General features: G+C 41.9%; 1 protein-coding gene across 3 annotated transcripts in view; it reads right to left on the reverse strand.

Moving 5' to 3' along the window:
- LOC103185005 (CD2-associated protein) overlaps positions 1 to 17,587 on the reverse strand; it is a 96,726-nt gene that overhangs the window by 27,269 nt on the left and 51,870 nt on the right. For all 3 annotated transcript variants that reach the window (XM_042333184.1, XM_042333183.1, XM_042333185.1), the window contains 6 exons: positions 17,151 to 17,254; positions 7,836 to 7,959; positions 5,272 to 5,489; positions 2,166 to 2,229; positions 1,122 to 1,216; positions 50 to 148 (listed from right to left, as the gene is read on the reverse strand). In XM_042333184.1, the coding sequence (XP_042189118.1) occupies positions 50 to 148; positions 1,122 to 1,216; positions 2,166 to 2,229; positions 5,272 to 5,489; positions 7,836 to 7,959; positions 17,151 to 17,254 (704 nt within the window). The remainder of the gene's footprint in view (positions 1 to 49; positions 149 to 1,121; positions 1,217 to 2,165; positions 2,230 to 5,271; positions 5,490 to 7,835; positions 7,960 to 17,150; positions 17,255 to 17,587) is intronic.

Consider the following 17,587-nt stretch of genomic DNA (forward strand, 5'->3'; position numbering starts at 1 on the left):
TCATAGAGGGGAGAACATCTCAAATTGTTTAAACACAATACAAACGTACCTCTCGTTCAGTTTCTGACACCAAAACCACAAAATTATCTGGGAAGAGTCCCTGCTTTCCATTTGATTCTCCTTTCCACCATCCTTTATCGCCTGTGTCCTGCAACAAAAGAAAGTAAAAATGAGAGTATTTCTACAGTTGTGCAATGATTGTTGATGTTACTTTTTTCATGGGGTGGCTCTTCCTGCACAGAGCACGTGCAGCATGAAGGAAGTAATGTTTAACTGTGCTTTCTGCAGAAAGCACATATGCTCAGTGCACACAAAGTGACATTAGTGGCAGCCATGTTTTAGCACACAAAATCAGTTGGCAGCACCAAATGGTGATTTTTGTGGGTGTACTACAAAACACCCACACTAACCAGCAATTTTCTTTTGTAAGCTGGCAGGCTGTATTTGTTTTAAGAGTCACAGTCCCAGGTAGAAAGGTGGAAGGGATAAACCTGAAAAGACTGGGCCAATGGAGATTGTAGGGAGTCTGGGGTTGAGGACAAAGGGCAAGCATGGCAGCCCCAATTATGAGCAAAGTGATGTAGTGTGTGGGATGCACCCTTAACTCGCTTAAGAGGAAACCACCCAAAGAAGAGTATAGACCAAGCACTTTTTCCGTGGAATCTGCTACAAATGCCAGTTTGCCAGGCCCTGGGCCTCCACGTGCCGTTTGTTTGATGCTGTTATTTTGGGTGGAGTGGTTCTGGTCCTGCGTGCGTGGCGCGGGGAGTGTTGGGATTGCGGAAGCATTTTTACTATTTTAAACACAACTACATTTTCAGGAAACATATGCCTATAGTTTTAATCCGGGTTGTCTCTCAAAAATAGGCACCAATGAACCCTCCACAATTTTTGGCAAATTTTATCAAATTTCTCCGCAATTTTCCACAAAATTTGTCAAATCCCCCACAAATTTTGGTAAATATTTCTGCAATTTATTAGCCCAGGTAATGACCAAAGTGAAGTGACCCTGGCTCCTCCCTGCTCAGCCCATTTTCGGCCAGTCTTCTCCACTAAATAAGGCTACCCATTCTATAATTACTGGCTAGATTGTTTTAAACAAAACATTGAGAAACGCTTACCTTATGTATCAGTAGAATCTGATCCCCTTCCGTAATGTTGAGCTCATCATCATTTGTTGCTTCATATGAAAATAATGCCTTGCAATATTCCTTGACTGAAATAAAAAAATGTAGAAGATGTAATGATTTTACAAATAAATATTTTCTCTACAAAAATATGAAACATAGTATTTTATATACAGCTTCAAGCACTAAGCAGCTTCAAATAAAAACATGGGCATAGAACACGTTTGGATATACTTCACATCAGTTCAATATATTGTTGAAGAACTATTTCCCATCTTTATAACAAAAAACTAAATCTTCAAACCAACAGGTGTGAAACCTATTTAACCTCAAGATTAAACTTCAAGGTTTTCAAGAGTTTACACATAAGTAAAAAGCAGAAATGGTAGAATTCCAGGCCGCAGATACAATATTATATGCAAGGAGTATTAATTACTATTATTATTATCAGTACAGTTTAGTAACCACCATTACAATTCACAAGGAGAAAACAGAGTGAAAGAGACAAAAGTGGAAAAAATGAAAAGAAGAAAAACAATGCCCCATAAAAAGGACAAAGAATGAGATCTCACAGCACAGAAAGTATCTTTTAATACCGTTCAAAATCTAACCCTACGTTTTCAGCTGAAATCCTTATGTGTTTTTTCATATTAATTAAATATAACCTAATAAGACTAAGGAGCAGAGATGAAATAAAAACTTGAAATAGCTTAGGCCAGAAATTCTTTTTTCACCTGTGAGACCATTTTGGCTTGAAATTTAGATTACATAAAATATTAAGAAAACTCGTAAATGCAGCCTAAGCTGTTATTTTTAAAAACTAATACTTCTCAAATTAAAAGTTAATTTCTACAATTCTGTGCTATCTTAAATTTTAAAATAGTATGACTAAGACTAAATGAAACTTTGCACTCAATTCATTTAAAGTGCAGTCATTACCTTTTCTATTGTTGGGCATTAATCAGTTAATAGAAAAGACTACCTTTGAATCCAAGACAAAATATGGATCTATATGCCCATAAGACTTCTCCACCTTACCTTTCTGTTTATTTTCTGGTTCCGCTTTTTTCACTGGTTCTGCAGTACTTACTGAGGTTGGTTGCTGGAAGGACATACAGGCATATCAAATAAATGAACAAATCAAAATAGTATTCAAAATGATCAAACAGGCATTTCAAAGAGGTAGTTCAAAGGACAATGCAGCATATCCTTTCACAGAATAACTAGTTTAGGATCCACCATTAAAATAATTTGCTTTCTATTGAGATTTTGTAACACAATACAACAGAAAAGTTCAGTGACTAATGCTGGTTTTAAACTGTTATAGCAGTATAACAATCTTTTTAATTCCACGCAATCAAAGAGATGGCAGTTTTCACACAATTCCTCCGAAAAATGTTTACACAAACGGCCTCCATGAACCCGCAGGAATTTGTCATTCAAATGTGACTTGACTGCACTCCAAAAAAATGCCAAATGTGCTCCTGAAACTAGTTATGCAGGCACCTTTAGTACTAGTTGACAAGAAGAGGCATTACATTGCCATCTTTCCACAAGTACATAAGGCTGATTTTCAATTGTTCTGTATACTTATTTTCAAATGATAACATTCAAGCAAGTTGCACACAACAATAATCATAATATTTAATAAGCTCCAATGGACGGTGAACTTTTAATTTCAATCACCATGACAGAAAATCTATACATCTTTAGAAGGCATTCATTTTTAATCCAAATCCTAGGTGGATTCCTATGAAATACTCCCGTTGCCTTACAACATTAGCATAATTAATTATGGACAATGATAGTCTGGTTAAAATGGAAAATTAGAAAATTAAAGTTAAAGACTATAAGAAAGAATTAAAATAAAACAACCTTATGTTGATCATGAGTTCAAGAAGAGTTCACAATGAAGGATTCCAGCTACTGCCAACTAACAGTTGGATGCTCTTCTTGGAACTCGTTATCCTTGGTTTTTAATCAACTACATGAGTCTGATCAATACACCAGCATTGGGTAAATGGGCAGTGTGTTCAACAGGTGTGAATGAGTCCTGATGGATATACCAGATTGGTATAGAATACTACAAGATTCAAGGATTTTACGACTTCAAGGTACCAAGAAGAGTGTGGAGCTGAACTTTTCACACTTGGTAATGGAGACACAAAGGACTGCCAAATTCTTGTATGGTTAAGATATAATAATCTAGGGGTGTCTCCTTGTGTGAAAAGATGATTGGATGAACCAGGTTGGGAATAAAATTGGATAATTGAACTTCGAATATGTTGGACAAAAACTGGTTGGTTGCTAGGGTCACATGGGATAACTTTGGGGTATAAAAGATGAGTTTAACTAAATTTGTTGATGTAAGGGTCTGAGAGGAAGCTTGCACCAATCAGACTCAATGCAATGCAAAATCTTCCCAGAGGAGGTAAACTTGATAAAATACTTCTGTATTATTTGCTACATTATTGTTATCATAACCATATTGAATTATCATTACTATTTTTGATTGTACTTTAATTGAGCCTTTGTTATGTACGTTTGTTTAAATTTATGTTGAGTAAAGATTGATATGATTGAAACCCGGCATGGTTTGCTCCTGACTTTGAGCTCACAGTGTAGGTTGAAACTGCTGTGCAGTGCTGAGGAGGTGCTGTACTATCAGGGGTGCTGCCATTCTTCCAGTGAGTCATGAAACAAAAACCCAAAATTTATATAGAGTATAACTTGTACAAGTCTTAGGTATCTAGATCGTATAATCGCCTAAGTCATTCATTCACCCAAGTCCCATTCAATTTTCTACCAAAACTACTTAGATTTTTTTGCACTACTCCTATTAATCACCTCCTAACGCCGCTCTCCTACCTTCCAGTATTCACGCACTTGCCAGCTGCATTGAATAGTGGGAAATGACATACTGACCCGTCAACGCATAAGCACTTACCGGCTAAAATAACCATTGAATAACCATGCTTATTGATTAAATCAGATTTTATATGACTTATACAATTTGCCTGCAACTCAGTTCACGTAAGTGATATTAAATGTTATGGTCCTGACTGATATGACTTGTGTGAGACTTACTGTATTCTGTATCAGTGTAGAATTGTTGTTGTTCAAGCATTCATTTGTATTGGTATCTGGGAGTTGTGGTGGATACTAACTTTGGCTTGTACATTATTTTTCTAGCAAGCCTAGCTCAATAAGACTTGGATGAGTAGACCAACAACAACAACAAAATTACATTTGTATAGCACCTTTCATGTCGGGAAGACGTCCCAAAGCGCTGGAGAGTTTCGGACGCGAGCTGCAGGTTGGGATTGGGGAGGATGGAGGACCAGGGGGGAATCAGGGTAATCGAAAGCAAGGTCAAAGAGGAAGGTCTTGAGATGGGTCTTCAAGGAAGCAAGAGAGGGGGCGAGGCAGAGGGACTGCGGGATGGAGTTCCAGAGGGTGGGGGCAGAGTGGCAGAAGGCCCGCCCGCCAATGGTGGGGCAGCCAATGCGGGGGACGTGGAGCAGGCCGGAGCCCGCTGAGCGGAGGGAGTGGGCAGATGGTAGGAGATTAAGAGGTCGGAGAGGTAGATGGGAGCAAGGTCATGGAGGGCTTTGAAGGTGAGGATCAGGATCTTGAACTCTGTGATGGGAAGCCAGTGGAGTTGGGAAAGGTTGGGGTTGATAGGGTCACAGAGCCTGGTGCAGGAGAGGACACGGGCTGCAAAGTTCTGGATAATCTGCAGCCCATGGAGGGAGGAGTTGGGGAGGCAGACAAGCAAGGAGTTTGCACCTTGACTCCATTTGACCAGTCAAACAGAGCCAAGATTCAGCATCTTTTAACACTGTAAACCAAAGCACTAATGGGTGTCCTTGCTGGAAAAGCAGTGGGAATGATTGCAGTTTTATCTGGTTAAAAATCAGTTAAGTGATTAAATGCACTCCAGCTACCCAAGCCTTGGTTCTTGCCAACCTGTACCTAAATTCTCCAGTCCGTAGTGTGCATTCCTCTGGGGAAAGAGTGTGTACACCAAGCCAGACAAACAAAACCATGTGTAAAATTCTCCGTAATTTGTCTGGAGACTCTGAGATATATAGCCTGGCTAACCAAAATAAATTAAATCATCAATAGCATAAATGATGCCTACCTTTTCAGGCTTTTTCTCCTCTATTAATGAATCACTGTTGGATAACCGTGATTTTAGTTTTACTGATCCTTCTTTAAATATGTCTCCAAAACCCACTCCACGGACTTTCTTTGGTTGGACAGTTGCTCCTGTTCCTACTGGACTCTCGTTTCCTGAAAATTCTAGAGGTGAGGTTGGTGATAAGGGTCCAACACCAATAAAATCCTTAATGCCAACTTCTGAAATATTGAGAAATAAAATATACTTTTAAGATTAACAATGATCCAGATTATAAATATCACAAACCTTTCTAGATACAAAATAGAGAAATGTTTAGCCCCATAATAATAAACTGCAATTGCTAAGCAGCATTATAGTCCAAATTTAAAGATAAATACAGTACCTGGAATATAGGGTCCACTTTTCTCATAATGAGGTAATGTTCTACACATGTCAAGAATAGGCATAGCTATCCATGATCTATTATGCTGTTTAGAGTTTCTTGATGCCATGATTTTATCTTATATAACCTTGTTTTCACACAGTAAAATTGCATTTGTTAAAAGTAGAGCCTCAGATTGTTTAAACAAGAGAAAGCAAATCCTTGGTTGAGAGGGGGTGGGAAAGGGGGAAGGAAAATAAACTAGTGGAATCCTGATTGGTTTCCATTACAAAAACATATTAAGAAGCTTTGTGGAATGCAAGCTCTCATGGGAGTTCAGTTTCAGCAATACCAAACATTGGACGTATTTCAAAACCCATAAACCATCATAAGATAACACAAAAAAAATTAAATTAAAAAGTTATCGTAACATCATTCATTTTATTTAGACTACACACAATTTACTCTTTTCTAGACTTCATTCCAATGTTTAAACTACTTATGCAATCCCACAGCAGCTTTAAGCCTCTGGTCTATTAATCAATTCCTATTAATAATAATAGGAATATTGCTTTCATTTGATAATAGTGCCTTATTACATCTTCGAGACATCTCAAAACACTTCACAGAATATACGGTAAAGTGCATATTTTGTGGGCAAAATGTGTCAGCCAATTGCACATAGCAGTGTCCCACAAACCGTTGTTGATTGAATGACCAAATTATTATTATTATGTTTTTGAAGGGATTATTACCCCCAGAAAAGCGATCCATCAATCAGCTAAAAGACAGGTTCCTACTAACTTACGGGGAAGTATACAGAGGTGTGTGGAGTAAGGAAACTTGCCTGACATTTCGCCCTGCCAGGGAATCAAACCCAGGTCCTCTACAGTGCTCCAGCCACTAAGCTACAAAACTCCAATGCAATGGTATCACATTTCAAGGACATTGGGTGAAAGATTTGATCATGAAATAAAGAAGATGTACTTCCTGTTGGGAAATAACTTCCAATACAAGCAGACAAGTACTAACTTATCAAAAAACATTGCATTTTAATTTGAATATTGTATATATTAGGATGAAAAGAAACATATTTTGTCCCATTTTCAAACTGGATGATGTATTGCACTATGAATTTAGCTGTCTAGTTTTGATGCTCATGTTGGCCAGGACAGTGGGAGAAGCCCTCTTTTCCTTTTCAAACATTGCGATGGAAGACGGGACCTCTGTTTAACATCTCATCTGGAAGATATTATCTCCAACAATACAGCATTTCCCCAGCATTCTTTAGGAATTTCAGCCAAGACTGTGAGTTCAAAGTCCCCATGTTGAACCCACAATCTACGGACTCGGAGGCTCAAGTGATACCAACTGAGCCAGCCTTAATAAAGCAATAATTTATAACAATACAGAAAAATGTTCTACATCAGGGCTTCCCGAATGGTCAAAGATGGCCACATCATCATTTTATGCAGTGCAGGCACATTCCTTCTATCAGTGGTATCCCATGCAGACCTTGGTAAGATTGTTGAATGACACAAGTTTCAATACATGTTATTGGAAACCCTTGATTTTATGCTTTATGAAGAATCATTATTGGGTTAAATACAAAGATACGTGTAAATATGTCAAAGATTTATTCTTTAATAATTATCCTTGCATTTGGTTGTCTTTTCACACTAGAAAGATCCCCCAAAATGCTTCACCGGATATACTATAAGTGGAGTTCTGTGTTTTGTGGGCAAATGCAGCAACCAATTTGTGCATGGCAAAATCCTGCAAACAACCATGGAGTGAATGACCATTTTATTTGGGAGATTGATGGGCAAGGCATTGGAATGAACTCTTTTCTCTTTTCGGATAGTGCCATTAGATCGTTAACATCCACCTAAACAGGCAGACAGGGCCCTCAGTTTAACATCTCATCCGAAGAACAGCAACTCCAACACTGCAGCACACCTCCAGCATTGCATTGAAGTATCAGTTTAGACTATATGAATTCCACGTCCTGACGTGGGGCTTGAACCCACAAGATTCTGACACAAGAGGTGAGCGTGCTACCAATTGGGCCAGACTGACCCAAGGTCTATGCATAAATACGATTGCCTCACATTTTAATCCTGGAGTGATTCTTACAAATATTAGGTGCTAGTAAACAAAAATAAATGTAATTATTTGGAAGTTTTAAAAGACCAATCCATACCCAATTCATTTTGCATTTCGTTTGTTTCTGCATCTTCAACCTGATCCATCAGCTCCGTAACAAAATTGGATGGGAACATTCCAACTTTATCATTTAAGATTCCTCTCCACCAACCTTCCTCTTCCTATAGGAAAAATAAATTAAAGATTTAAGTTTTAATAGTACAGCAGAGTTTGGTATAGTGGTGCTGAATGTCAGCTTCTAAAATCACTCGGTTCTCATCTCCTCCACCTACCCGACCTCCCCTTAAAACTCTCTGAACCCGTATGCAACCTAGGCGTCAGGTTCGACCTCCAATTATCCTTCCTCCCCCACATCTGGTCCGTCACCAGCACCGCTTTCTCCACCTCCAACGCATCTCCCGTCTCCGCCAATACCTCACTCCAAAAGCTACTGAAACCCTGGTCTATGGCTTTGTCACCTCTCGGCTGGACTTTTCAAATGCCCTCCTCGCCAGACTGCCCTCCAATACCATCCATAAAATCCAGTTCATGCAAAACTCTGCCGCCCGCATTCTTACCCGCACCAAACTCCGCTCCCCGATTACCCCAGTGCTTGCCAGACTGCACTGGCTGCCTGTCCCAGAGAAGATCGACTTCAAGATCTTCACCCTAGTCTTCAAATCCCTCCACTCCTCTGCACCCCTAACTTTCTGACCTCCTCTCTCCTCACAACAGTGCCCGTTGCCTTCGTTCCACCGGGTCTGGCCTCCTCCTTGTCCCCTGAGTCCTCCGCTCCACCCTCAGTGGCAGTGCTTTCAGCCACTATGCCCTGAGGCTTTGGAACTCCCTTCCTCACTCCCTTTGCCTCAACCCCTCCCTTCCTATTTTCAGGTCTCAGCTGAAGACCTTTCTTTTCAACCGCACCTTTGGTCACCTTCCCCCCCCTCCCCCTGGCTCAGCCCCGGGATCCGTTACTGTGAAGCGCTCTGAAACGCCGTCCGGCATGGAGGGCGCTATAGAAATCCAAGTTGTTGTTGTTGTTGAATGTATTTTGTTACAATTCTGACTTCTTACATAAAATAGGATTTTAACCAGTCATTATACAATACAAAATTTAATTTATATAGCGCCTTTCACATTTGGGAGGATAATAATAATAATAATCCTTGCATTTGATATAGTGCTTTTCACGTCTTCTCGACGACTCAAAGCGCTTCACAGAATAGACTGTAAAGTGAATTGACTGTATATTTGTGGGCAAAACGCCGCAGCAAATTGCGCACAGCAGTGTCCCACAAACAAACGTGGATTGAAAAGGACCAATTTTTTTGTTTGTTTGTTTTTTGGAGGGATTATTATTAGGCGTGTTGAGTAAGGAAACTTGTCCAAGGTTTCACCCTGTCAGGAATTGAACCCAGGTGTCTCGCTTGCAAAGCGAGTGCTCTAACCACTGAGCTACAGGACTCCACAATGTCCCAAGACGCTGGACAGTCAGGGATTTGGACCCGAGCTGGGGGTTGGAATCGGGGAGGGTGGCTGAAGGCTCAAAGAGGAGGGTTTTGCGATATGCCTTGAAGGAGGCAAGAGAGGGAGCAAGGCGAAGGGAATGTGGGATGGAGTTCCATAGGGGCAGAAGGGCTGAAGGCCAGATCGCCAATGGCGCGCAGGGCAAGGGACGTGAAACAGGCCATAGCCTGCTAAGCAGAGGGAGCGGACAAGTTTATATGGGGTCAGCAGGTCGCACAGGTAGGGAGGAGCAAGTGCCGTGGAAGGTGTTGAAGGCAAGGATGAGGATTTTGAACTCTATCCTCTGGGGATGGGGAGCCAGTCGAACCGGCAAGGGTGGTGGTGATTGGGTCATGGAGCCTGGTGCGGGGGAGAACACAAACTGCAGAGTTCTCGATGATCTGCAGCTCGTGGAGGGAAAAGTCAGGGACAGGCCGACAAGCAGGTAGTTGGCATAGTCGAGCCTAGATGTGACGAATGCATGGATGAGGGTTTCAGCGAGCTGAGGCAGCGGCAGAGCTGGGCGATGTTGCGGAGGTGGTGGAAGGCAGAGCGGGTCATGGTATGGATGTGGGCTAGAAAGGACAGCTGAAGGTCAAACAACACGCTAAGGTTTCAGACGGACTTTGTGAGGTGGAGTATGTATCCCTGGATAGTAATGCTGTCAGTACTTGAGGGGTGGAGATTCTGACGGGAGCCAATCAGGATGAATCCATTATAAAGTGCCTTGCAGATGACTTCTTCTTCCCTCCTACCTTCCCGGAGTATATTTTACAATATTGCTTACTGTGTATAATAATAATAATCCTTGCATTTGATATAGCACCTAGAAGTCTCAAAACGTTTCACAGAATATACTATAAAGTGAATTAACTGTATATTTTGTGGGCGAAACCAGCAGCCAAGTCATTACTTGTCTGCTGATGATACACAATTAAGTATTTTGTAACTGCACATGTAGCCAGCAGAGGGAGACAACTCATTGAGGCAAAGGTATAAGAAAAGTAAAGCAACCATGTCACACATCACTTGTCTGATGGCAATATTGTAAAATATCCTCGGGTGAGTAGGAGGGAGAAAGAGACAAACAGGATCTTGAGATTCTGCTTACTTCTTCTCCTCTCCAACATGTTTGAGAATTGAACGTCAAAATCGAGACAACCCTCTGACAGACCAGCCAGCCTGGCCTGTGGGCAGGACAAGTAACGACATGGCTGCTGCATTTGGTCCACAAAATATACAGCTAATTCACTTTATAGACAGACAACGGGAGCAGGGATTCTTCCCACTTGGCTTCTGATAATCCAGAAAGTCAAAGCGCTAACAGCAAAGTGCTCCTTGCAAGCAGCAGAAAGCTTGTCAGACAGTGCTCTCAATGACAAGTTATGCAGTGCTAACTGGTTGAATTCCAGCAGTACCCAATACACACGCTTAGGTATCAAAACTTGGCCTAATACTCTCTGGAATTAGGGAAGCAAAGCATATTCCTCCAGGGAGAGTGTGCGCAGTCCATTCCAGACACAGGAAATTTCCATTTGGAGGTGGCACACTCACGTAGAATTCTCTACAACAACAAATTGCATTTATATAACGTGTTTCACATCAAGAGGACGTCCCAAGGCGTTGGACATTCAAGGGTTTGTACTAGTGGTGGGAAGATGACCGAAGACATGGTCAAAGAGGAAGGTCTTGAGACAGATCTTGAAGGAGGCCAGGGAGAAGGGTGGGTGAGGGGGGGGGGGTGAGGTGGAAGGGATCTGGAGGATAAAGTTTCAGAGGGAGGGTGCTGAAAGGATAAAAGCCTGACCTCTTTAAAGGTGAGGACAAAGATTTTAAATTCAATTCTCTGGGGGCTGGGAAGCCAGTGAAGTCAAGCGAGTTGGTAGTGATCGGCTGACGGTGGGAGAGGACATAAGCTGCAGAGCTTTCTACACTCTGCAGCTTGTGAAGGGAAGAGTTGGGAAGACTGGCGAGCAGGGAGTTAGCATAGTCAAGCCTGGATGTTACAAAAGCATGGATTAGCGTGTCAGCAGCCTGAGGGGAGAGATAGTGGTGGAGGCGGGCAATGCTTCGGCGGTGGGGGAAGACAGAATGGGTGTTGGTATGGCTGTGGGATTTAAAAGACAGTTGAGGGTTGAACAAGACACCAAAGTTCCTTACTTGCTGGGAGAGGTGGAGTGTGCATCCATGAATAGTGATGTTTCAGTGCCTGAGGTGAGGAGGCACGAGCCAAGCACGAGGGCCTTGGTCTTGTTGGCATTCAACTGGAGATAATGAACTCTCATCCAGAACTTGAGTTGAAGGTAGAGGCAGAGATATGGGTATCATCCATATACATTGGAAGTTAACCCCATGCCTGCGAACGGTATCACCAAGCGGGAAAATGTAGATATCAAAAAGGAGAGGGCCAAAGACAGAGCCCTCAAGGAGTTGGAGCTGGAAGGAGAGTGGTAGGGATGAGGTCAAAGGAGCAAGCGGTGGGCTTCATTTGGGAAATGATGGCGGTGAGAGAAGAGGGGGAGACGAGGTCAAAAGTGTGGAGGGATAGATGGAGGTCAGAGGGGGAGGGATAGGTGGGAAGGGGATGGCAGAAAAAGGGATAGAAGCAGCAGAGAGGATCCCCTCAATTTTGGATTTGAGCAAGTCTGGTCTGATTACAAATAAGCATGATGATTGCTCAACGATAATTCCCCCTTCTTTTAGATACCTGACTGACAAAAAAAGACTATATTGTAACTGCACGTGAATCCTACAGATGGAGATAACTTATTGATGTAAGGCTGTAAGAAAAGTAAAGTAACCATACCACACAGGACTGTGGACTTGTACAGTCGAATCAGTGCCTCAGATCACTACCGGTAATTGTAAATAAGTGCATGCCTGTCTTTGTCAGGAGTACCGCCTCAGAGACAACTAAACTCCAGTAAAATGTTGGTCTCTCCCGTTCCCAGAAGGACACATAATATTTTGACACTTTTCTTATGATGTTTGAAGGTCTGTGTGGAGTCACCGGATATTCGAGCTAAGCTCATAGTTCAACAATTGGGCTGTTTGGGAGATCATTAACATTCCATTCATTAACATGTGAAGCACTTTGAGACATTCTCTTCTGCAGTGATTTGAAATGTTTCAACCACATAATAATCCTTGCATTTGAATATAGCGCCTTATCACATCTTTGAGATGTCTCAAAGTGCTTCACAAAATATACTTTAAAGTGAATTGACTGTATATTTTGTGGGCGAAACGCAGCAGCCAAAGTTTGGCCCTGCCTAGGAATTGAACCCAGGTCCTCTCCCTTGTGAGGCGATTGCTCTAATCACTAAGCTACACCACTCCCCATGACAAGGCACTAAGAAACAATTGTCAGGGAAAAGGATACTCAGTCCATCCCTCTCATCTCTCCATGTAATTCCACCCAAATGAGCAGCCGAGCAGCAAAAAAAATACTTTAACAATAGAGCATTTCTCATTTAACTCCTCTAAATTTTCGAATTAAATAGAAAAATGCTGAACAACCCCCAAAAGGGTAATAAGTGGAAAGAAATTGGAAGGCTGAGATTTCTGTTAGTATATAATAAGGGTTCTGCATTTATTATAATAAATGGTAAATGCAGATCATTATAAGAACATAAGAAATAGGAGCAGGAGTAGGCCATTCGGCCCCTCGAGCATGCCCGCCATTTAATAAGATAATGGCTGATCTTCGAACCTAATTCCATTTACCTGCCCTATCTCCATATCCCTTAATCCTTTAGTTTTTAAAAATCTATTGATCTCAGTCTTGAATATGTTCAATGACTGAGCATCCACAGCCTTCTGGGGTAGAGAATTCCATAAATTTATTACCCTGTGAGTAAAGAAATGTTGTCTCAACTCAGTTCTAAAGGGCGGACCTTTAATCCTGAGACTATGACCCCTAGTTTTAGATTCTCCAACCAGGGGAATCAGTCTCACACTATCTACCCTGTCAAGGCCCTTAAGAATCTTATGGGTTTCTATAAGATCACCTCTAATTCTTCTATATTCTAGAGAATATAGGCCTAGTCTACTCAACCTTTCCTCATAGGTCAACCCCCTCATCCCAGGAACCAACCTAATGAATCTACGTTGCACCCCCTCTAAGGCGAGTATATCCTTTCTTATATATGGAAACCAAAACTGCACACAATATTCCAGGCACGCTCTCACCAAGGCCCTATACAATTGCAGTAAGACTTCCCTACTTTTGTACTCTAACCCCTTTGCAATAAACACTGACATGGTATTGGCCTTCTTTACAGCGCCTTGGGACGTCCTCCCGACGTGAAAGGCGCTCAATAAATGGAATCTTGTTGTTGTTGTTGTTAATTGCTTGCTGTACCTGCATACTAACTTTCTGTGATTGGTGTCAAGGACTCTGAATATTAACACTATTTAGTCTCTCCCCCTCTAGAAAATTATGAGGATTTACAAACATAGAGTTATATCTATAGCATGGAAATACATATTGGAACTAACATAACCAAAGCTGCATACTTCGGCCTTGATTTCAACCAGGACCACTATTGCAGCCGAGGGCAGTTTCCAATCAGAAACAGCAAGGGCTTCAGAGAGGCCTTTATGCACTGTCCCTATAGCTCATTGGCTGTGGTTCCCTTAAAGACCCACCCAGCTGTAGGGGGAAGCTAAACATGGTTCTTGTAGCCTTTAAAACCTGTACTTAAATATTTGTATTATAATTGTTCCATTTGATAAAGCACCTCATCATGTTGTTGATATATCTCAAAGCAGATCACAGGATTTTTACAGTAAAGTGTAAATGTGTATTTTGTAGGATTTGGACCTGAACAGGAGGTTGGGATCAAGAGGGTGTAATTCAGCATGCAGGAACTCTCAGTCTGGTTTACATGCCCAAAAATATGGTGATGGGTTTCCACATGTACCAGTGACCAAAAGAAATATGATGAGCCTTGATAGTACCATCAGACATGTTTGGGAATTGACATTGGCAGATAAAGTAATTTTGGTCCCTCTGTGTTAGGACTGTTCCACAAAACAAAATATTATGTTCACGACTTTTACATAACTCATTATCACTATTTTACACTGTATTTTATTATTATTATGAAACTTATGAAGAGATCTTTAATAAGTTTCATAATTGAATAGCGTAGCTTAGATGTGTTATTTTAAGGATGCCAGTCACAAAAATAATGTATAAACATTATAGCTGGAGCTGTCCAAATAGTTGTCTGCGAGCAATCCAAATGCACACAATGACACATTGGACATGACATCACATTGGACACAATGCAACTAATGTCAGGAGCTTTGGGACATCCTCTCGATGTGAACAACAACAACATTACATTTGTATAGCGCCTTTCACGTCGGGAGGACGTCCCCCCACCTTGTCCCTCAAATGTTACACAAATATCCATGAAGTGAATGACTGGTTTTAACTGGGGATCGTTGGTCATGGTACGGATTATGTCACCTAGGGAGAGCATATAGATATTGAAAAGGAGATGGCCAAGGACTGAAACCTGAGGGACGCCACACGTCAGACATGGGGTCAACTTCCACATGTATGCAGATAACACCCAACTCTACATCTCTGCGTCCACCCTCAATTCCAGGACCACTGTTGTCCTCACTGACTGCCTGTAGGACATTAAGTCCTGGATGAGAGCTAACTTCCTGCAATTGGATGTCAGCAAGACCAGGCCCTCCTGCTTGGATCCCGGGGGCTGGAGAAAAAGCCACTAACAGTTTGAGAGGTAGGATTCAAACCAGGCAAGGGCATCTGCAAAGACTGAGCTGAGAGGAGAGGTGGTGTAGGAGGATAGAATGGTTGATTGTCGAAGGTAGCAGAGAGGTCCAGGAGGACAAGGAGGCAAGGAAAGCCCTGGTCGCAGATGTTTAGAATGTCATTAATGACTTTCACCGGCTTGTTTCCGATTGGAGGGGTTCAGAGAGGGAATGGTGGGAGAGGAAAGATCAAAGCTCTTTCCTCTCCTGCCATGGCTAAAGGTCAATGCTGAAATTTTGCACCAAAGATGTTCAATTGCAAATTTTAATCATCAGTAAAAATGTTTGAGATTTGTGTTATTTAGATATCTGATACACAGGTCTACGTATCAGATGTCTTGACTGCCACAAATCAAATGTGGCAGAGATACACAGAGACCTAGGCACAGATGTTTAGAGAAAGAAAAAGTGCATAATTACAAGGGATAAAATCTTTTCATCTAACATATTCTGGTGAATTGTCACGGACTTCTTCCAAAGTTAATAGATTCTAGATCCTTCCTAAAGTTTTTGGTCCAAAACTGAACACAACACTTCAAATGAAATGTCATTTGAACCCAATATTTCAACTTCATACAAATAAAACATTAATTTTCCATACAATACTCTTCCTCTCTGCTTTCAAGGCCCATTTAAAGATCCATCTTTTTGATTGTTACTTGCCCCCCTCCGTCCCTCCCCACCTCAGGCTGTCACTTTGACTTTGTGAAGCACTTTGAGATGTTATCCTTATCTGTCAGGCGCTGACAGCATCAGCATCCAAGGCTGCACTCTCCACCTCTCAAAGCCAGTCAGGAACCTCGGCGTTCTGTTCAACCCTGAGCTGTCCTTTCTTCCTCATATCCGCGCCACAACTGGCATCGCCTTCCATCACCTCCGGAATATCGCCAGACTACGGCATTACCTCACCCCTCACGCAGCGGAAACTCTGGTCCACGCCTTTATCACCTCAAGGCTGGACTATGGGAACTCTCTCATCGCCGACCTTCCCGCCACCTCCCTCCACAAGCTGCAGGTCATTCAGAACTCTGCAGCTCGTGTACTGTCCCGCACCAGGCTTCGGGACCACATCACTCCCACCCTCGCTCGGCTCCACTGGCTCCCCATCCCCCAGAGGATCGATTTCAAGATCCTCATCCTCACCTACAAGGCCATTCACGGCCTTGTTCCCTCCTACCTCTCCGACCTACTATCCCCCTACTTACCTTCCCGTACCCTCTGTTCCTCTGGCTCCGGTCTGCTCCACATCCCCCGCCCCAACCGCCCTACCATCGGTGGCCGGGCCTTCAGCCTCTCAGCCCCTAAACTCTGGAACTCCATCCCCCAGTGCCTTTGCCTTGTTTCCTCCTTCAAGGCCGGTCTCAAGACCTTTCTCTTCAACCGTGCCTTCAGCTCCCCTCTCGACTCTCTACCCCTCCTCGCTCCCTCCCTTCCCTCCCCTCACCCTGACCAGTTCCCCCCTGCTCGGGTCCCGACCCAACTGTCCAGCGCCTTGGGACGTCCTCCCGAATGGAAAGGCGCTCTATAAATGAAATCTTGTTGTTACGTAAATGACACTAAAGTGCAAATTATTATTGTTCTTGCTCAGTGCATTTTTTGAGGCCATGCTAATACTACTGGTTGCATTGAATTGCAAAGTTGAACAGAAAGCAGCTTACCGCTGAAGATAGATAGAAAGAGTTACTATAACATGAGTGCTTCCCATAATAGTTTCTTTCAAGGTCTGTTGCTTACTATCGCATGGAGTTTAGCACTCAGTGTACTTTACAAAATCCTAGGTCAACTCCATTATAAATAGTAATACTTGCATTTGAAACTTTGCATAATGCCTTAAGGCAAAATATCTCAAAGCATTGTAAAGTTTCTGCAAAGTACAGCAACTGTGCAAATAAAAAACTTCAAAACCAATTTGTACATATTACGTAGTGAATAAACAGTGATTTAATTTGAAACAAAAAGCAACATGAAAAAGATCCCTTCTTAATAAGAAATTGTATCCCAAACCAATAAAAATGTTTTAACTCTGGTATTAAATGCAAAACAATTACCTTGAAATATCATAAAGATGTCTTACCTCGTCAATTATTTCTACAACATCTCCAAGTTTAAGTTCAAGTTCATCTTCATTTTGAGGAATGTAATCAAACGTCACTTCGCACTGCCTCTTTTTGGATTTTCCTGTTGGGATGGATATCAAAGAATAAAGTATACAACTTGCAGCGAGAAACAAAGTTTGAAGAACATTCTAAGATGCTCAAAGCCAATGTTATTAGCAGCTTGAATTCAAATGCCTCTTTGTCAGCAATCTTTCTGTTCACAAACTAAGCAACTTCTTCCTAAGAAGATCCCGCCCATAGCAGATTCTTCCACCCATTGTGAGCTTGAATAGCTACAAATCGAATATCCTACTCAGTGATAAGTGAACATCTAATTATTTTTCCTCCACATTAAGAACACATTCTGAAATAGAATTATACCCAGCGCCAATAGAAAAGTGCAGAAATATTTGCC

Source organism: Callorhinchus milii, unplaced genomic scaffold (genome assembly GCF_018977255.1).
Source record: "Callorhinchus milii isolate IMCB2004 unplaced genomic scaffold, IMCB_Cmil_1.0 Scaffold3, whole genome shotgun sequence".
NCBI lineage: Eukaryota > Metazoa > Chordata > Chondrichthyes > Chimaeriformes > Callorhinchidae > Callorhinchus > Callorhinchus milii.